Genomic DNA, 22,090 nt, shown 5'->3' with positions numbered 1-22,090 from the left:
CATTATGACATTTCTTATGTGAGGACGTGCGTTGTCATGGAAAAGCACCGTGCTTTGTTGCTTTGTTGCACCAGCGCTTGTCGCCTACAAGAATGCGGTCAAGAAACGCGTTGCCTTCAACATTGAAGCACATCAGCTGATTTAGGAAAAACAGCCATGGTTGAGGCTGGCCTCCCAGATCGACCGTCGTCTTGTGTCGAACCCCAACCAGCACGGAACTTGACTCACCATTACTCAACAGTGGTTTTCGACAGACATGCTACTCCAGACACATTCCTCATTCTCCGATGGATGCTACCGGCAAGCCAAGACTAATCAAAAAAAGAAAAACAGCACATTGGCCCTGTTTGTACGCATTTGGCAACAACGCCATCATAGTTCAAGGTCCCGAATTTACCGCACACACGTCGGAAAGACACGAATGCCACGCTAATGCCCTGCCTACATGTCGGTGCTTAAATAATCGCATCGGAGTCGCACTAGGTTCATATAAGGTGCAGCAGTGCCCTCAAACGGAAACTTCTTGTCAACTCCTTATATATGAAATGAAGCCAACTCGTTAAATCATCAGCAGGGGTGGTGAATGAAAGTCTTCGATTTCTTGGTAGGATTATGGGAAACTGCGTTCCGTCCATTGACGACACCATATACAAGGCATCAGTGTGACCTCTTCTATAATTATGTTCTAATGTTTAGAGTCCTTATCAAGCAGGATTGACAGCAGATACCAAAGATATCGCAGCAAATCTGAGGCGTATTGCTGGGATCGCGAAATGGTTATATAGTCCATTAGGAAGTGTAACGGACATGGACTGAAAAGGAACAATGTATTCGTTGTCTTTCCTGCCATTGTAAATTGTCTCTATTTGTCTGCCAAGAAAGACGGTACAAACTGGACAATGAGGAACACTCATTTCGGCCACAGAGCTACCGTCCTAACATTACTTCGTTAATTATAGTTATTTTCACGATTAAATTAAATTACATGTAGTAACTTCTGAATTCAACCTTGAGAACTGTACTATGGCTTTTCTCTTTCTTCTTTTAGCCGTTTAATTAATCAGGAATTACGTTTAGTCTTACACTAGTTTCATGAGAGTCCAACCGTATCATTGTCATGTCTTGGTTTCCACGCTGCGTTGGATCGTAGTTGGTTCCAGCAAGCCTCGCCCTCTCTACAGCACCGTACCAAATACTGTATGACAGCTTGCGCCATCTTAACCGCTCCTCCTGAACATTGGCTCTTACATCCACTGTGGGATCCTCTGAATGAACTTCCTAGATCACCTTAGTGAAATCGGTAATGCTGTGAATGTAGCTTACATTACCCTGTTATTTCGCGATTCGCCTAAGAATAAATTAGGTGAGGAAGGATGACATCAGCTAATATTATGTTGTGCTATGTTGCAGTGGATGACTATGGGATGGTCAAATTAGTGTTTGCCTGATAATAATTCCAAAATAGTATCGGGGAGTCCGTGCTCATAGATGAAGAATTTCGGACATTAGACATAAACGTCGTTCTTTTTTTCGGAGGTTTTAACTATAGCAGCTATGATCGTAGTTTACTAGTACGTCCATATTTCATCTGAAGTGAACTCATTTAAGTAGATGCCGCAACTGTGCAACTGAAAAGGACTCGTCCAGTTCCGTTTCCCATCCTTCCCCAGTCTCAACTTGTCCTTAACGTCCTAACCTCCATACCTTCGAAGAAAGCATTAAACTTCTTTTAATTAAACATTAGTTACCCTATGAGGTGGTGCATTTGGGTCGTATTAGGGAGGGTCAAAACTTTGATCTGACAATATAGATTTAGGTTTTCCATGGTTTCTCTAAAACGCTTAACGCAAATGCCTAGATGGTTTCTTTGAGAAGTACAAGACCGATTTCAAAGTACAAGGCCGATTTCCTTCCCCACCCTTGTCTAATCCTTGCTTCTGCTCCATCGTTGCAGAGTGCTCGGTCTACATAGAGAAAATAAAGAATGTCTATTTACAAATGTCTTTATTCACAACAATTACTCTCTTTACTATTTCTTGGAGCATAACAAGTTCAGAAATATATAATTTTATTGTCAAGATCATACTTTTGTACATTTACGTTAGCCAGAAGTGTCTGTGAAACATTCAACCATAAATAATTAGCTGCAGGAAGACCTGTTTGTATACGTTTCGAACATAGGTCTTCTTAAAGCTCTCTTGGCTGTAGTATACGTACTATGGTGTGAACTTGAAAAAAATTACGAAGAAAAGAGTAAATAAAATGGATGTTGTACAAATTGAAATTTCTCAATATTCAACACTGTTCAGCTGCGGGCCGAGCACCATGTATGTAGTTATTCAAACAGAAAACATTATGTCGGTAACGTAAGATGTAGTCTTCTCGATATTCGCTTCTCTCGACAAGCTGAACGCAATGCAGTTGTAGCCATATGCTTCCTAGATACCTAGTCATTCGTAAGTTCTATGGCGCATGTTCGTAAAATATCTCTATGAGGTGAAAGTGCGAACTGATTAACAAAAATAATACTGTTGTTACTGAATGTGAATACATTTACGTGAGTGACTCTTATTTATAGTCATATTAAGCTGAACCAAATTTTTTTTATTTTAGAGAAACTTAATAATAAAAGCCTACTACCATCTTTTTAGTATTTGTCTACGGCAGCGTTATTTCTAAGTCATAGCTTCATCATCAGGGCTTCTGTTGCTATGAAAAACATTCATTATAATGTTAATAATCCAGAGATGCTATAATGCATTGTTAATACCTATTTGCGAAACTGAGGTGGTACGTATACAGACTTGCAGAAGAAAAATTTCCTAAGATTCCTTTACAGTTCAATCTATTTGTTTTTCTCTTCCCACCTTTGTTCTTTCTTACTACTCACTCTCATATTATTCAGTCCGGTTGCACGTATGAGTTCATTATTAACAAACTCTTAATCTCTCATATTAATAAATAGTTACTTCGTATCATACATAATATTTTTGCACAATATAGTCGTATTTATTTCCGCACGAAAGCTACAGAATTGTTAAATAATTTTCAACCCGTAATATTAACAGTCACGTTTAATTTCAACCACTGACAAGGATAGACATCATTATTGTTCTTTCTGAAGAACATGTAAGTAAAAAAGTGTTTGACGATGAAGTTGTGCTTTGTAACATATAAGTTATTTATTTTCTTTGTAATACTGAAATATCCATGCAGTTTATAATGCTGTTTCAAACTTGTGGCATCATCTTTGAATACTGTGTATATTGAACATGTGGAAGCAGCTTCATTCACATGCAAAAGAAATCAATAGAAATGACTTATATAAGTTTTGACACAAAGTTACAAGTATTATTCTGTAATTTTGCATATATTCCACCAGAATTTCGCTTTTTGCAGGCTATTAAGAATAGATTATAACTCCCATAGATACGCGTTTCTGGAGGTCCTTGTGCACTAATGACGGAACTGTAACTTGGAAATGTACATTGTCATAGTAAAAATGCTATAAAGACACTTAACAGATTTTATTACAAATTAAACGATTTATCTCATTGTCTCGGTTTGCCAAGAATAGCCACTATGTTTACCACGACATTTTCTTTTGTTTCTCAGTTGTTGGTACTGACCTTATCTGAAAATTCAAGTAAGGGTTGGTCATTGTAATACTCAGTAAGTGTAAGATGTCAGCAGACACGACACCCACTCTCATACACCGTTAACGAAATGTGGGCCAACACTGTGCTAGCTCGGACGCTACAACTGCGTGCAGAGTGTATCTAAGAGCAGAGAACTGAGAAAGCGCTTAACCGTGTCTGCAGCGAACGTGGGTCCGGCGCTTACGCTGATCATCATCACAGCGGTGGGCTGCGATCACGTGGCCATCCTTGTGCTACTGGCCATAAACGGTCTGTGCCTGGGAGCCCAGTACACCAGCAACTCCATCAACCTGCTGGGCATCGCGCCCAACTTCGCGGGCACCATGCTCGGCATCTCCAACACGTTCGCCAACGCCGCCGGTATCCTGGCGCCATACGCCGTCGGCTGGATCACCAGCGGCAACGTAAGTACCCCACCACTGGCTACGAGGCGCCCGAATGCGACCCAGAGACGTGCCATTACTGAGAAATAACTCTTATCTGCTGAGATTTTTGTGTTTGAGAAGTTAAGAGTTTGTGACAGACGGGGACTGGAACCCAGCTCCCTGCATTTCGTGGACGGTACACTAGACGTTACCAGCTGCACCATACTTCTCTCTTTTGGGTGCCCCTCCTCTCCTGACGACAGAGTTACTCGTCAAAAGTTGCCTTCCATAGCATTAGCTCTAATCTTGAACTAAAATTTCCTCTCTATGTTTGTACTTCTGCAGCCAGATAATCATAGAAGTTACGTAACAAATTCGACTCTATCACTCCAGCGACGCACTGACAGCTGGATAAAACATGCGCGCTCGAATCAAAAACATCGCATCGTGAGCACTGCAGTACCAAACGGTTCTCTGTTTGACTATGGAAGAACCTGGTTTCTGTAGATATGCTACAGTTACACCTTTGAACTGCCGCCTGCAGTTAAAGGGGATTGGTCGAAGCTCGGTCCGGAGCACGAACATTTCGCTTAATAAGATGGAGCTTAGGTGATTTGGGCGACAACATGACACACCAGCGTTGTCATGCCTATGCAGTGTTCGTCAGATCGTTCTGTACTCATTTCGGTAGCGGAGGGATGGATCTAATGTCGCCGGCCTGTGTGGGCGAGAAGTTAAGTCGCATAGTGCTCAGAGCCATTTTTTTTTTTTGCAGTAGTAACTAAAAAAAAAAACCTGGGATAGCTGCTTGACAATTAAATTCCATTTTATGATTATGTTGTCGTCCATGCACATAATTGTAGTACACAAATCTCCAAAGATAAATAGATTTTCGTTCTACTGCCTTCATAAAAGTTAGACCAAATACCACACTTTATGCAAATTCATGCAAAGTAACAAGTCAAAAATCATTATTCATGCAGTCTGTCTTTTCGTCATTTCGGCCCACTCCTTTAGACTGCCCCTTCCTCTTCTCTCGATAGTGCAGTCCACTGTCGACATTTCGATATTTCTCGACCAATCGCCTTCATTCGTAGATCAGTGCTGTCCTCCAATGGTGAAAGCGGGAGTCATCCGAAGTGCAATTTTGCGAATTTATTATGCCATTCGATTCTCGTATTAGTGATAATTAATCGAAACCCTCTGCTGCTGACATGTGTCGTTGATATACCTTGATGGGGACAGCTGAAAATGTGTGCCCCGACCGGGACTCGAACCCGGGATCTCCTGCTTACATGGCAGACGCTCTATCAAGCTGAGCCACCGAGAACACAGATGAATAGCGCGACTGCAGAGACTTATCCTTTGCACGCTTCCCGTGAGACCCACATTCCCAACTGTCCACAATCTACATACGTAATGTTCCTAATAGACGCGTTTCTGTCTACCTCCCTATGCTCTGTTTCACGTCCGTTATGCGGCATGGCTGTTGGTCTATTCAAGAGGAGTGGACCATATGCCGGCACTGGATTTCACTCTTCCCCTTTTCTCGTCATCGTACAAAACATACGCGACTCAACACTGAACACAGTATTGTCACCTGCACTCAATAAATAAACGTAAGACAGAACTCCCTCACACCAGGTGGAAAAAGAGTATTGCGCGCGAGGAAAGGAAACTCCTTCTGTCGGGGTGGTTGAGCCTACCCAGCGAACGAAGTCATTCCTCTTTTTCATGTCCATTATAATTATCCGGGCTGTTATGCCGTGATCGGTTGATGAATTCTGTGTCGATTCCCAACGTTTCGTCTCCGACTGCGGGAGACATCTTCAAGGGGGTCCGTAGCTCAATGGAAGGTCCAACACACCCACTGGCTCGCTACTGACTGCCGCTAAATTCCGTGTCCGCGCGCTCCCACGCGGCGGCGTGACGTCACGTGTTTTGAAAACAGTGCAATTGGCCGTTGTCCGTCGCCGTCGATCGCCGTTGCCATCACCCAGTAGTGGGCGGGTGGTACACATCTTCTTTAACACCGGCATCCATATGCCGTTTAATTTCACACCCTCCTCCTTGCGGTTGAAATTATTAGGGTGTTTAGCGATTTCGATTGCCTCCCGGTAGAGCTTTTCGTAATATCCGCTTGTGGCCGCTAGTACTTGCGTATCCTCGAAACGAATATTGTGGTTCCCTGGCTGGAAAGCATGCTCCGCAACAGCTGATCGTTCCGTTTCTCCTCTTCTACAATTTCCCTTATGCTCTCCCAAACGTTTAAAAACAGTTCTTTTAGTGGTACCCACATAAACATCACCACAGCTGCATGGGATCCTATACACACAGTGGGTACCACTAAAAGAACTGTTTCTAAACGTTTGAAAGAGCATAAGGGAAATTGCAGAAGAGGAGAAACGGAACGATCAGCTGTTGCGGAGCATGCTTTCCAGCCAGGGAACCACAATATTCGTTTCGAGGAGACGCAAGTACTAGCGGCCACAAGCGGATATTACGAAAAGCTCTACCGGGAGGCAATCGAAATCGCTAAACACCCAAATAATTTCAACCGCAAGGAGGAGGGTGTGAAATTAAACGGCATATGGATGCCGGTGTTAAAGAAGATGTGTACCACCCGCCCACTACTGGGTGATGGCAACGGCGATCGACGGCGACGGACAGCGGCCAATTGCACTGACGTTTTCAAAACACGTGACGTCACGCCGCGGCGTGGGAGCGCGCGGACGCGGAATTTAGCGGCAGTCAGTAGCGAGCCAGTGGGTGTGTTGGGCCTTCCATTGAGCTACTGACCCCCTTGAAGATGTCTCCCGCAGTCGGAGACGAAACGTTGGGAATCGACACAGAATTCATCAACCGACCACGGTATAACAGCCCGGATAATTATAATGGACATGATATTGCCGGCCGTGAAAGTCTACATTTTAGTATTCCTCTTTTTCTTTATTTTTTTCCGCCACAAACTATTTTTGAAGAAGTAAGTCGAATAATGTGCGTTGAAAAAATGACCTCTCGTCATTCTGAAGAGGGTAAGTCATTGTACAAACTTTCATAATTTCAAAGGATGGCTATCTTCACTCTCATAGTTTCACAATAAGAGGTTAGTTTATGTCTGTGGAAACATACTCACCGTATGTGTTGTAGCTGATGGTGTACTTTGTTTTTTTGCCACAGCAAACGAGAACTGCGTGGAACACGGTGTTCTACGTGTCGGCGGGCATCGGAGTGGCGACGTACCTCATCTGGCTGGTTCTGGGCACGGACAAGGTGCAGCCCTGGAACGACCCTCCCCCAGGTGAGGGCTGACAACAGTCTCGGGCACTCAAATCATGTAACACCGGTGTTTCAGGATCTGCCCGAAATACCACCATGAAATGTAGATGGCCGTGATGAAAGTAGGCTAATCAAACTGTTCGAATATTGATTTGCTTTGATTAAGGGTGGGAATTAATAAAAGATGACGCTGCTACAACTACGGGGTAAATAGCTTGGAACGAAAGGGAGTAATGGAATTTGAGACTGACCCTAGATATCTGAATATTTTAACTCTTGATAATTTGGTTCTGTTATGTTATACATCACCATCGAGTGGGCTGGGTCCAGTGGTGTCGAAACTGCAAGGCACGAGTTTTGTTATAGTTCTGTTGATACACAAATATCAATCTATAATGCTTCTCTCCACTGCTTCAAGGTATCAAGAATTTATTATTTATCTTTGATATTAAACACGAAATTCGTGAGGCCTTGGAGCAGTGGAGAGAAGCGTTAGAGAATACCGGAATGTGTATCAACACAACTATGTCAGAATTCATGCTGTCCAATTTCTAAAGGTGCTTTGAGGTACCAGTTTTGGGGTGAGGGAGCAGGGCGGAAGGCAGTAACTCGTAACTCTTGTGAAAGGATTTGGGTGGCAGTGTTTTCGATTTAGTGAATCCGAAGTCAAAGGACAAGACGCAGGATCCCTTTCAACACGTGGAATCTTTGTAACACTCCAAAATATTGAATTTTTTTGTATAAGGCTAATAAAAACGAAGAATTACTGATTTTATTTCATTATAGATATTCTTGAGAACGAAATACCTAGTTAACCAGTGTGTTAAACAAGGAAACAGTGCTTTCAATCTTAAATCACAGACGTATATCGGATTAGCTGGTTTGAATATAAGTTCAAATAGCAAGGCGTAAGCTTAATTTCAGTTAAAAATACATGCCCGTAGTATATTTATGTTGGCTCTGACCCAAAGTTCAAGTTTTCACCATTAGTCAACACTGCTGTCTCAGCACTGCAGTCACAGTTGATGCTGAATAACTCATAAATCCATGGTGGCAGCGGGCCATGCCCCCTGATCTGTCATGTGACAAGGCCCACCCCTTTATCAACGACGTTATCATTATAATGTAAAAACCCACATATTTCCCCCACCCTCCACCCCTTCCTCTCCACCACCTTTTCTCTGCTTCTCGCCACTCATCCACTCACATCCCAGTACCTTGTAGTTCAGTAAAACGAAATAGTCAATCACAATGTAGCCACAGATCAGCAGTTTGACTGTGCCCAAAAGTATCCCAAGGATTTGAAAATTTTGCACCATCTTAGAAAGTATTTATACAAAAGATTATGTAAAGCCTGTATCTTGCAGTATTTAAACATCTGAAATACGTTGTGAACTCTCAAATTAAGCATCCCAAAGCGATTTTCATCCCTAAATACATAATGTTATGAGACACATGTGAATGAACAAATACATTACAGCTAATTTATAGGCCTGCACTTCGTGTAAGACACAATGGACCTTGAAATTAAATATTTCGAATCACAATTCTTTTCTGATGCTTTTCAACTGTTACAGTGGTAGCTGTTAGTCTAAAATACGTAAAGAGTACTAGCGTTCAATCTGAGGATACGTTACTGGTGGTTTACAGACCGAACTGACATCATCTATCATTTTTACATGTTTTTCAGTAATGGTTCGCCTTAGGAAGTACCACTTTAGGTGGGGTCAAAAATGATGCAACACGTTCTGCTCGAGAAAATAAAACTGATATTGTTAACAACTGAATACAGCGTTTTAAATGCATTTGAACTAGATTTACTAGATATTATGTCCCGAAAGAACATTCAAGGAATGCGGCACTATTTATCGACTGGCACTATGGTGCCAAGTCTCTCTAAATTAACAGACTGTATTTCCTATAATCAACTACTAAATAACACCGAAACTAGTTAAAACTATTTATCGTAATAAGTAATGGTTTCGAGTAGATATACACACAAACACACACTCATTTATTGTTCTCTGATTGTGACTGTTAATTCGAACTTTGTATCAAACTAAAATTATTTCTCGAAATATGGAAGACATAGAGCAGAAGAAACACGTGGCACTACTGCTGCAATTTAATTGTTCTATAAGATTAAACAATATTCATTGTTTGCATATGGCACTACTGATAAAACTTATAGCTTAAGTAGCACTTGTTGGCGCTCAAAATTGGATTATCGCACTACCATTTGCAAGCACAGTGGTTCTTTAAATTAAGTATTTCCACATCTGAATTGTTTGTATTACTTATTAAAATACATGTGGCTCACTTACTGGCACCACTGAAACAAATTAGGTAAATAGCAATACCAACGTACCCCAATACTTGTCAACTTGTCCCCAAAACTGTAACAACTTGCCATGAAAACTGTATAGTTTGAATCAAAACTGTATCAATTTGCTCTGAAACACTAACAACTTGCTACCTGCAACTGTAATCGGCTTGTCCTCCCCGAACTGCAGCAACTTGCCCTCCAAATTGTAAGAACTTGCCCTCCAAACTGTAACAACATGCCCTCAAACTGTGACAACTTGCCTTGAAACTATAACAATTTGATCTAAAGCTGTAACATACTGCTGCCATTACCCCTAACCTCCACATATATTTTTAGGGAGGGTCAACGATGTTCAATTCAATGGCCACTTGTCATAGTTTCAGGGCAAATTTTTACAGTTTTGGGGAAAATTGATACAGTTTTGGAGGCAAACTGATACAAAATTGTTAAGGCTTTGTGGCCACTTGTTGACAAACTGCCTATTGGCTTCTGTCTCGGGTTCTTCGGCCGACGTTCATCTAATGATTTTTCTGACGTTTCGCCAGCACGAGTGGCTGGCATTGTCAAAGCTTCACCCTCCATTGCCGGTGGTGGACTGGAGGCGAGCTCGCGGCCGCAGACTATATGTACCTGGCGCGCCAACGTCCGAGGGCTTCTCCGCGGTCCAGGCTTCCCGTACTGCAGCGAACGACCGCCGCAGGTAGCAAGAGGAGAACCGCACAGGAAATGACCGCGCAGAAGCCCACGGACGTTGGCGCGCCAGGTACATATAGTCTGCGGCCGCGAGCTCGCCTCCAGTCCACCACCGGCAATGGAGGGTGAAGCTTTGACAATGCCAGCCACTCGTGCTGGCGAAACGTCAGAAAAATCATTAGATGAACGTCGGCCGAAGAACCCGAGACAGAAGCCAATAGGCAGTTTGTAAACTGATACAGTTTCAAGGAGCAAGTTGATACAGTTTTGGCACAAACTGATACAGTTTTGGAGCAATCTGATGCACTTTTGGTACAAGTGATACAGTTTTGTGTGGAAAATTGGTACAGTTATGGGGAAAAGCTATTACAGTTTTGAGGGCAAGTTGTTACTGTTTTGGAGGAAGTTATTGCAGTTGCAGAGGCTAGTTTGCACAGTTTCAGAGCAACTTGTTATAGTTTCAGGGCGCATTGATACAGTTTTGGGGACGAGTTGACAATGTTTCAGAATGAGCTAATACAGATTTGGGTTACAAGTGGTTAATTTCAGGGCGAGTTGTTCCAGTTTCCAGCAAAGTTATTATAGGTCCAGAGACATGTTGTTACAGTTTGAGGGCAAGTTGTTAGCAGTTTTGGGGCAAGTTTCTACAGTTTTGTGGCAAGTTTTTACAGTTTTTAGGCATCCTCATACAGTTTCAGGGGCAAGCTGACACTGTTTTGAGTGGTAAGTTGATACAGTATATGTGTATACAAAGTAACATAAAGTTTTGTACAGTATATCCACATATGTCTTATCATCAACCTTCTGATTTACACACCTCAGTAAATTTCTGAGTCTATCTCTCCCTCCTTGTCATTATCACTTTTATGAGGCAATAACATTATAATAAATTGCGAAGACATGAAAATATAGTTTTGCTTCAGTAGCTGACGCCCACAGTAGCTGACGCTTCCTCAATCCCAGTTGCACAGATCCACTGCACATACACACTGTCAGCTTGTCATAGAAATAAATGTTGACCTGATAACTCTCAACTTGGTCACTAATCACTTTTGGATCTTGGAACAAGTCACAGCTTGCCAAAACAAGTCCCAACTTGCCAGAACAATTTCGAACTTTCTTAGTTGACATCATGATTAGTCTTTCTGAGTCTGAACATGTGCATTGATGCTATCTCCAGGCATATCATATTTCATAAGTTGAGCTGAGGTATGCACATGTGGGGTAATGGCCATTGCTCTATGAAGTGACCATCATTGCCACCCACTAGTATCTGGGGGGTAATGGTAGTCACCTTGTCAACTGACCAACATTACCCCGACCCAATAGCATCTGAATACAATTACAGAACTTTGTCAATTGGAAATAACTGCCCCATGCAATATTACCAAGGGAGTTACCAAAAATATTGCTGCAACATGGTGATGTGACAGAGCTAGTTGGACTGGTCAGAATAGTCAAAACTACATGACACTATTTGGAAGTATTCGCAACTAGTTGAGTGATGTAAGGGAGACCACGCTTAGATGTCTGCATATGTTTGGGGTAATGGTAGTCACCCATGAATTGACCATTACCACCACCCCCTTGGAAGTTGGTTTACGCCAGTTATCATTGCCTTGCCTGCTTAGCATCGTCAATGTAAGACGACAAACATTTTGCACTGTAAGAAAAATTAATACCCTTGTGTGCATTCACCATAATGTTTGGGTACTTTGAAAGTGTAGCAACCCTCCTTTCATTGTTATATGAATGTGTATTACTACTTTTCAATATGCTATTTAATCAAAGTATCATGTAGTTTCCACTGTGTAACACAGAAAATGACTAATATTTTCAACTGTAAGATGAATTAATTCTCTAGCAAGAGGTCACTATAATGTTTGGCTGACTTTTATTTCGGCGTGTTTTTGACTGATTTAGACCTGGGAATAATATAGTTTCCTTTAGTAATTCTCATCGACAAGTCCACTTTAAGCTCTAAGCTAGATCAGCAGTTGTGCTCATGTATGTTTTCCAATGTTATAGAAGCAATTTTTATGTTTTTTTACCAATTTAATGCTTGGTACAAAGATTGTACTATGCCAATCTAGTAACCTATAACTTATAAGAGAGTTACAGACAATTTAGATGTGGAAACATATAATTTGAAGATCCAAAATGCCTGCAAAGTGTGGTACAACAGTCGAACTCCGGTCATTAACATGCTTATCAGTGGTGCCTATATGCAAGCCATACATATTCTTAAGTGCTATAGAACAATTAAATAATGGCAGTTATGCCAGATATGTATTGTGCTTAAAGTCTTCTGCGTTTTTGAAAATAATTTTATTTTACTGAAACTCTAGAATTTTCATTCACAAATATATATCAATCATCATACTTGTGTATTACGACAAGCAACCTGTGTGTGTGTTTACTGAGGTTGGTGGGGGGCCATGTAACTTTTTATATTCGAAATCATTATTTACTATGATAGATAATTTCATTTTGATGGCAAAGATTGTGTTTTCAAGACGTCGACCTTCCATCCCTCTCTTGTCCCACTACCACCACATTCGATCGTTTTGTAATTAATGTGTACAATACAGAAGTTATTGTAGTGTATTGCGAAACTATGCAGTGCTATATCGCAGTAAAAATCACATCAACAACCTTCTTCCTTTTTTCTAAAATCGTGTTTGGTCACTTCATTTATCTTTTTGCTATATTGTGTATGTGTGTGTGTGTGTGTGTGTGTTTGTGAGAAAGAGAGAGAGAGCCTGCTTAAATCATGTATTTTATATAATTTTTGTGTTATTTAGTGGTTGATTATAGGAAACGTTTTAGAGCCACTTGACACCATTGTTCCAGTCGCCAAATATTACAGCATTTCTTGAATGTTCATTTTGTACGAGTACATAACCTCTAGTACACTTATCTCAAATGCAAATAATACTGTTTATAACATCAGTTATGATTTCTAGCGTAGAGCGTGGTGGATTTTCTTTGTACCCCCTACAATGGTGCTCGCTAAGGTAAAAAAAAATTACTGAAAAACTTACGAAAACGATAAGTGAAGGCAGTTTGGTGTATGAACCACCAATAACATTTCAGATTGAAATGACAACGTCCTTTACGTATTATAGATGTGGAGATACCACTGTAATACCTGAGAAGCATCAAAAACAGTTTACAAGTGGAAATATTTAATTTGTCTAATTTGAAGGTCTGTTGTATCGTACAACAAGTATAAACCTAAAAATTACTTGTTTAGGGTGCTATTTTTTTTATCCACATCTGTTTCATAACGATTTAGAATGGAAATAACTTCGGACATGCATATTGAGAATTTACGATCATATTTTAGGAAGTAATTTTGTCTGATGCATAAGTGTGTGTGTGTGTGTGTGTGTGTGTGTGTGTGTGTGTGTGTGTGTGTATAAAATGAAATTGCAAGACTTGACTTAAAAATGTCTTTTACTGTGTTGTGGACATATTTTTCAGAAATTTTAGACACTGAACCAACTTTGTGACACTTGAAAAGCACCTTAAAACAATTTAGATGTGGAAATATTTAATTTGAAACTTAATTTTGTCTTACACGAAGTGTACGTCTGAAAGCTACCTGCTTAGGGTGTTATTTTCGCCAGATGTGTTTTATAGCTATTTAAATGGAGCGCTTAATTTAATAGTTACTCGGTCCAGAACATACTAAAAGTAATGAGCATGTAGCATCTAAATTTGTTGCATCGTCAGACAGACACACAGTCATTAGACGTTACACGAATACTTCCAACTTCCCACCATAAAAAATAAAAGAGAATAAAGAATAACTATTTGAATGAAGTCAGTTTAACAATAAAATATGACTTAGTTTAACTAGCTCACTAACTGAGCTTAGTGGTTTATTGTTACAATGTTAAATACAACGTGACTTAAACAGGCGCCAAGACAGACAACAGGGGAAAATGGGGTCTTTACAAAGATGAAATTTCCTTACATTTTTCGTAGTGGAGCGAGTGGTAAAAGAGGCACTCATAACTTTTTAGGCTGAGATTATTACGACCACAGATTCAGAGATTTTGATCAAGTGATGTTACACACACTGCCCGTAGTAATTTGAACCAACAGTGTAGTAACTCATGAGTTAAAATACTGACTGGGATTATTTGTAGAACACTTCACAAACTAATAGAGGCTGACTCAGGGAAGATCAGTTTGGGTTCCAGACAAATGTAGCAACACACGAGGCATTAGTGTCACTATGACTTATTTTAGAAGATAGAGTTGAGAAAGACAAACCAGCGTTTCCGATATGTATATATGTAGAGAAAGTTGTTAAAAATGCTGACTGGGATACCCTATTTGAAATTTTGAAGGTAACAGGGAGAAAATAGGGGGACTGAAAGGCTACTTACAACTTGTACAGAAACCAGACTGCAGTCAGTAGAGTCAAGGACATGAAAGGAAGCAGTATCTGAGAACGGAGTGAGGCTGGGTTGTAGAATATCCATGATATTATTCAGTATCTATAGTATTTCGAGCAACTAGTAACAGAAACTATGATAACTTAGGAAAGGAATTAAAGTTAATAGATAAGGAACCAAAACTTTGATGTTTGCCAACAGCATTGTAATTTTGTCAGAAACGCCAAAGGACTTGGACGCACAGGTGAACAGACTGGTTAGTGCCTTGAAAAAAGAAGTTACAAAGTAAATATCAACAAAAGTAAAACAGGAGAAATAGAATGAAGTCGAATTAAATCAAGTGATGCTCAGGTAATTAGATTGGGAAATGAGGCACCAAAAGTAGAAAATAAGTTTTGTTGGTTGGACAGCAAATAAAAGACGATGTCTGAAGTAGAGAGGATGTAAAATGCAGACTGTCAGTATCAAGAAAAGCATTTTTGAAAAAGAAATTTGTTGACGTAGAATATAAATTTAAATGTTAAAAAGTCCTTTCTGAAAGTATTTGTATGGATTGGAGACTTGTGCATAAGTGAAACAGGCGAGAAACAGACAAGAAGGTATTGATACTTTTGACATGTGATACTGCAAAAGAACATTCAAGATTAGAGGGATACGGTAGATCGAATTAACAATAGAAAATACTGAATCTAAGCGAGAAAAAAGATACTTATAGTGGAACTTGAACAAAAGGAGGTCTCGGTTAATAGGACATATCCTGAGCTGTTAAGCAATAGCCAATTTGGTGTAAGTCTGCAGGCTTTCGCGGCCATTGTCACTGAAGTTAAAATCTTCTGGGTTGGTAGGTCACGTCTTTCTTCTAAACGATTGACGTTTTTATCCCTCTGCATGCATCTTCTTCAGAATCTTGTTGTGGTGTCAAAGCCGAAGGAGTGGAGACCACAACATCCTGAAGAAGATCCCAGCAGAGCGGTCGAAACGTCGACATTTGGAAGAAACATGACTCGGTCTAACAACTCAGAAGATTTGTCAGTCAATTTGGTGTTGGAAAAATGTGTAACCGTTAAATAACATAGAGGGAGACGATGGCTTGACTACATTAAGCAGGTTCAAATACATGTATGGTGCAATAGGTTTGCGGAGGTGAGAAGTGCTGTACAAGATAGACTAGAGTAGAGAGATACACAAACCAGTCTTTGGTCTGAGGACCACAACAACAACAAAAACGTTGTGATGATCATTCAGATACGTCATTAACTTGTAAACTTCCAAAGAAAGTGTTAATCTAAGCTACATTCGAAGTTAATCGAAATAATTGGTGAAGTGATTTAGAGATAACTTTACAGAGTTTTATTTAGAAAGTTGCACTACGTCTAAACACTGATTCTGTATTAGTTGCTGTACCTGTGATAATTTACGTTAGGCAGACTCACTTCAGTACATCGCTTACTTCTCCAAATGCATAAAAGTAGAACGCAGCACAGATATATTCACTTGTGTGACTACTCACGGGAGCGTTACGTTGTTTTCATTACGTACTTTCTTCTTGAATGCAGATTAATTTTATCCTGTGCTCTTTATTCAGTGTGTGCGTAAGGTGCAGATCATGAGAGGAATGTATAGAAGCTATCCTGTCTCTTTGTATTCGACGTTGTTGCGCTGAACTGTTTATAACTTAAAAGTCCGTTACGATTGTTGCAGAGGCGGTTCCTAAAGAGGCAGACAAACCAGGTGACCACGCTGCTGTCTTCGGCAAGGGCGTCGACGACAAGGGATTCGACGGCGAATACTGAGGACGCCGCTGACCCTGCGAATGACGTTCGCCTTTCAACTGAGACACTTCTACAAGTAGATATCAGCGCAACAAACTCGCCTGCTACACCTTGGAGTCCCTGCAGTGCAGGTGTCTAATACATGTCCAACGAGCTAGTGGATCACTGAAAAGTTCAAATTAAGGTGCGATAGTTCCCCTTTTAACGAGTGCCAGTGTTGCTTGACTAGGAGTTTCCCAGCGTGTGACAGTGACCTTTACCCACGTGAAAGTTGATACAGTTTGAACTCTGTAAGGACATCTGAGGGCGTATTGTGCTCAAAATACGTTGATTTGTTTTTGTCACAAGAGAGATGTGACTTATTGTGACAAAATAAGCTAAATATGCCTACACTTTCAATCTGAGACTAGCTCTTATGCATGTATTGGCTTCTCTGTAAACTGACGAGACGATACTTACTATGCATACGACATCGACTTTGATATTTCGACAATGGACTGGCAGGTAGAGTGATCCGCCAACAGAGTACGTAGGAGGCGTTTCTCTCTATGCTACATTAAGTTTATGTGTCCGTTGTCTTTCATTACACATAGGTGATCTTCGGTCTATATTAAGACTTAACAGTGTCGAACTTCGGTATGTAAAAAGTCTTTAGTTGCTGTTCACCTGATATGAGCTGTAATTAACGCAGATTACATAATTAACGCAGATTACAACCACTGGAACAGTTTTCTAAGACTTGTTTCCAAATGCGGCGAAGTAATGTCTTAACGTTATACAAAGTGGTCTAACGTCCGACGTGCAGAAGGAACACATTTTGCTACGTGGTAGAATCTCAAGAACAACTGCAGCTAGCAGGAAGCAGTTAACCGCCGATGCAAGATCGTCGCCAGTAACGCACCCGAGTGTCACTGATTGACAGCTCTCACCTCCAGTGAGTGAATATTCCCTTTGACATGTGTCTGAGACTTTATATTGTATGATAAAATAGTTTAATGCAACAATAAAGAAAACAAATGTTTCATGAAGCACTGTTTTTCTATCCTATCGTGTATGGTGACATAGTTGTTTGTCGTAAGTGAGAGTATCTAGGCCAGGATTGTAGTAGGTTTAAAATTTTAAAGGGACTACCTGGTTTACTGATAAATAGTTAAGGTGCAATAGTTGCAATAACAGTGAGTTTACGTGTGAATCTTTCTACGTTTTGACGTTATATGGTAAGTTATCTGTTCCCAATCGGTCACTAGGTCAACGCAAGAAGGAAACCAGATTATTTCTGCTGTGCTGTGAATAAGATTCCATAGCAAAAAATTGATGTATAAAATCCCAGAGTCAACACTAACAATGATTACAGAATGAATAAACTAATGATGATAATAATATATATGTAGTGTCCTTTCTTTCAGACATGCGCGGAAGAACAGACACCATATAAATCATTAAGACGGGACAGCCAATGAGCTCTTCAGTGCAGATGCACACTAGGCTTCATCTCTTACGGGAATCGGCGAAATGGCGCGAGTAATGAGGATGGTGGGCAGCGGCATCACGTTAGTGGCGTGTAGATAATTTGAAAATTTGGGCCTGACGGGAGGCGTGCTAGGGTAGAACGCACAGTTCTAGTGACCACTGTCTCCAAATGGCTTAGTGGTCCGAGTATCTGCCTAGTAAGCAGGAGACCTGGATTCGAATTCCGGTTCGGCTCAGATTTTCAACTTTTCTCATTGATTTCAATCAATGCCCACTTGCAGTCAATGTCTATAGTTCCTTTGTGATGATAATAATGCTGAGTTGGCCTATTAGTAGCAACCAACATGGTATTTTCCAGGTATAATGAGAGACAACTGATTAGGTAATTGCTGTTTCTTTCATATGTTGTTTACTGTTTGATTCGTTCAGTGAATTGCGTTACTATTGTAAGTCGGCTGTTTATGTTTTCTTATTGGCAACATTACGTAGCGCTCTATATGAAAATCACTGGCTGTGCTGTGTGCAGTCTGTGGCTAGTTTGCATTGTTGTCTGCCATGGTAGGGCAGCGGCAGCTGGATGTGAACAGCGCGTAGCGTTGCGCAGTTGGAGGTGAGCCGCCAGCAGTGGTGGATGTGAGGAGAGAGATGGCGGAGTTTTGAAGTTTGTAATACTGGATATCATATATTATGACTATTAAGGTAAATACATTGTTTGTTCTCTATTAAAATCTTTCATTTGCTAACTATGCCTATCAGTAGTTAGTGCCTTCAGTAGTTTGAATCTTTTATTTAGCTGGCAGTAGTGGCGCTCGCTGTATTGCAGTAGTTCGAGTAACGAAGAATTTTGTGAGGTAAGTGATTTGTGAAAGGTATAGTTTAATGTTTGTCTGGGCCATTCTTTTGTAGGGATTCTTGATAGTCAGATTGCGTTGCGCTAAAATTATTGTGTGTCAGTTTAAGCACAGTCTTCTATAATTTGTTCAAAGGGGACGTTTCATATGTCGACCCTTAGCCGAGGATACCTCACTGGAATCTTCTGATTTTTTCTTGTAGTTTGTGTAATTAGTGTAGCTTTTGTTTATTGCTAGCGCGTAATTATAGAGAGAATTTCCTTTGTAGTTGTGGTTTTTCGTTGTTGCACAGTAAAACAGTTGTGGCATGCATGTAGATTTGCACCAAGTATTTCGCAGCTGCAATTAACTAGATATTATTTTCAGTGCTATGTTAATGTGTTCTCTTATTTTTGGTCTTCAAATTGTGTTTTTCTGTGTTGTCGTGTGAATTATTGTGACAATAATGGCGTGTGAAAAACGTAATACTAGGCTCCAAAGTAAACTGAGAAATGACAGTGAAGACGAAAGCAGTGTGTTAGCGCCACCGAGTAATGAATTAACTAATGTTCAAAGTAGTAATTTGGTAATTGTACATAGGGAAATGGAGCGGGCTGCAAACAATGGTGTAGACAGTGAAACAATTAGTGAACAGAGAAACATTATCGATCGATCGGTCGGCAACAGCTTGCCTCAGGAATCCGAAATGACAGGACACAATCTTGCAAATACTGTAGATTCAGGTTTTGCGTCCTCACCCTTTTCTCAAATAAGTCAAGACACATTTTCTGCTTTTCAAACTGCGAATATTGCCGGTTCAAATGCATTGCCGAATAGCACTGAGGAACGTGTTTCAGACACCAGTGCATTGTTATTACAATTAATGCAACAAATGGGACAAAAGCTTCAAAAGTTAGACACAATGGAACAAAATCAGAGACAAACACAACAAAAGCTTCAAAAGTTAGACACAATGGAACAAAATCTTCAAAAGTTAGACACAATGGAACAAAATCTTCAAAAGTTAGACACAATGGAACAACACTAGAGACAAACACAGCAACAGTTACACACAATGGAACAAAATCAGAGACAAACACAGCAAAAGCTTCAAAAGTTAGACTCATTGGAACAAACTCTCGAACAAACACGTGAAGATTTAACTGCTGAGTTACATAACATTGAATCGAAATGTCAAAAAGTCTGTAATGACGTAAAAACACAAATTTGTGAGCATTTCCAACCTATTTTTTCGCGTCATGAAAATGCATTACAGAATCACGAAGCAGCCATAAAAGAACTGCAAACTATTGTTCATGAAAATCATGAGACCTTGCAAGCTAAAATGGACTCAGTTGCATCTACCGATTCGGTTACGCAACTTGCAAAAACTCAGGAAAACTTAAAGGACACAGTAGAAAGACACATGGAGGAAATTAGTTCATTATCAGAGAAAGTAGTTGAACTTTCGGATCAGCTAAATAATTTATCTACGAAGGTAGATGATAATCTGAATGACACAAAACCGGTAGTCTTTAATGACACAGAAGAGTGCGAACAAATTAGGAAACTGAAACAAAATCTGAATCAAATCAATACACAGTACAAAAGAGAAATCTGGGAAGTACAAGATCAGCTGACACAGGTAATACAAGAATTACGTATTTCAGAGGTCACTCGCGCTCCAATACGGGAAGAGGGACATAGAAATACGGAACAGCCACAAAAGAATAACACAGGGCATTTCGGAAGTTATGAAAGAAATAGGCAATGTGCACCGAATTTTGAGATGGAACCGCCGACACGACGTAACAATGACCGACATGCTACTCGCCGACACGATGATTTTGACTATAAGCTGTTCATTACTACACGTAAATTCAAAACGTTTAAGAATTCTGCCAACGACATTCATCCACAAGCGTGGCTCCATCAATTCTCTCATTGTTTTCCTCCCAACTGGTCATTGGAGCACAGGTTAGAATTTATGTGTGGCTACTTGGAGAATGAACCAGCTGTAAGAATGCGATCGGTCATTCACGATTGTCACAGTGAAGGAGAATTTTACCATGCTTTCCTCTCAGCATATTGGTCACAAGCTACACAAGACCGAGTAAAACATAGCATCATGATGATGAAACACTTTGAACAATCTGAATTTTCCAGTCTTGTCAAATATTTTGAAGACATGTTGCACAAGAATCAGTACCTGTCAAACCCATACAGCCCCTCAGAACTCATCCGCATTTGCTTAATCAAATTACCTGAACATTTACGGCATATTATTTTGGCAGGACGTTGCAAAGACGACATTGAAGCTTTTCAGGGACTCTTATAAGAATTAGAAATTGACACAGACAGTCGCGGGATGCGAAAACAGGAAAACAATCACTACAGGTCACATCCGTCACAATTCCGTGACGACAGAAACAATAAATGGCCACGACAAGCCTATTCTTACAACGTAAATCGTGACCAAAACAGACACCACCCGTATGACAACCACTGGCAGAGTAATAGTTACAGAGAAAGATCGCTTTTCCGTAGTAATGAATATGACAAAGACAATCATAGAAACAGACAATTTGGCAACCAAAACAATTATTATCACGGGAGACAGAATAACTTCAGACGCAACAGTCCAGCGCGCAGTTATGATTCAGGGAGAAATTCTCCACCACGTGACCGACAGGAAAGAAACTATGGAATCTACCGACATGACGACAGACGATATGATCGTAACGACAGACCTGAACTGCATCAGAACTGGCGGGATTTAAACAGAGCAGAGCCCTCTCGGCAAGGCGAATTTGTAGAAGTTAGGTCTCCAAATCCCAATAACGACGCGCGCCAACAAAGGAACAGACAATGATTCGCACCGCAGGCTGCCGCGTGCGCCGGCTGGCTCAGAGAAAAATAACATAGACGCTAACCTTGAGAAAAATTTTAGCACTCCTCACCGACGTATACCACATGATAATTGCGTTAAAGTTGAAACTCTGCGTACTAGGAAGAGTAAAGTTTTACACCACATTTCACATCTAAAACCGTTTATTGAAAGATAATCTGCTTTTTAACCTTGTCTTTGCCATAAAACGTTTCACTTCACGTTACTAGTATGCTTTAGAAACTGTTACCATGCAACAATGTTTGAAGTTAAATATCCAGTCAAGAACCAAGAGAACTTATTCAAACAGAAATTACGAATGCATTGTTATTGCGAACAGAAGACACAGTGTTATTGTGGGTGTACATTCTTGCTTGTTAGTTCCACGATTACGTAAGGA

General features: G+C 40.5%; 1 protein-coding gene across 1 annotated transcript in view; it reads left to right on the top strand.

Annotated features, from left to right (window-relative positions):
• The window catches only part of LOC126176293 (sialin-like), a 78,270-nt gene extending 61,746 nt beyond the window's left edge, over positions 1–16,524 (top strand). Inside the window, exons 8-10 of the mRNA XM_049923444.1 lie at positions 3,822–4,063; positions 7,205–7,325; positions 16,433–16,524. Of these exons, the coding sequence (XP_049779401.1) occupies positions 3,822–4,063; positions 7,205–7,325; positions 16,433–16,524 (455 nt within the window). The remainder of the gene's footprint in view (positions 1–3,821; positions 4,064–7,204; positions 7,326–16,432) is intronic.
• The last annotated feature ends 5,566 nt before the right edge of the window (positions 16,525–22,090 follow it).

Source organism: Schistocerca cancellata, chromosome 3, assembly GCF_023864275.1.
Source record: "Schistocerca cancellata isolate TAMUIC-IGC-003103 chromosome 3, iqSchCanc2.1, whole genome shotgun sequence".
Classification (NCBI taxonomy): Eukaryota; Metazoa; Arthropoda; class Insecta; order Orthoptera; family Acrididae; genus Schistocerca; species Schistocerca cancellata.
The sequence above is the reverse complement of the archived record's forward strand: the minus strand, read 5'-3'. Positions and strand labels throughout refer to the sequence as shown.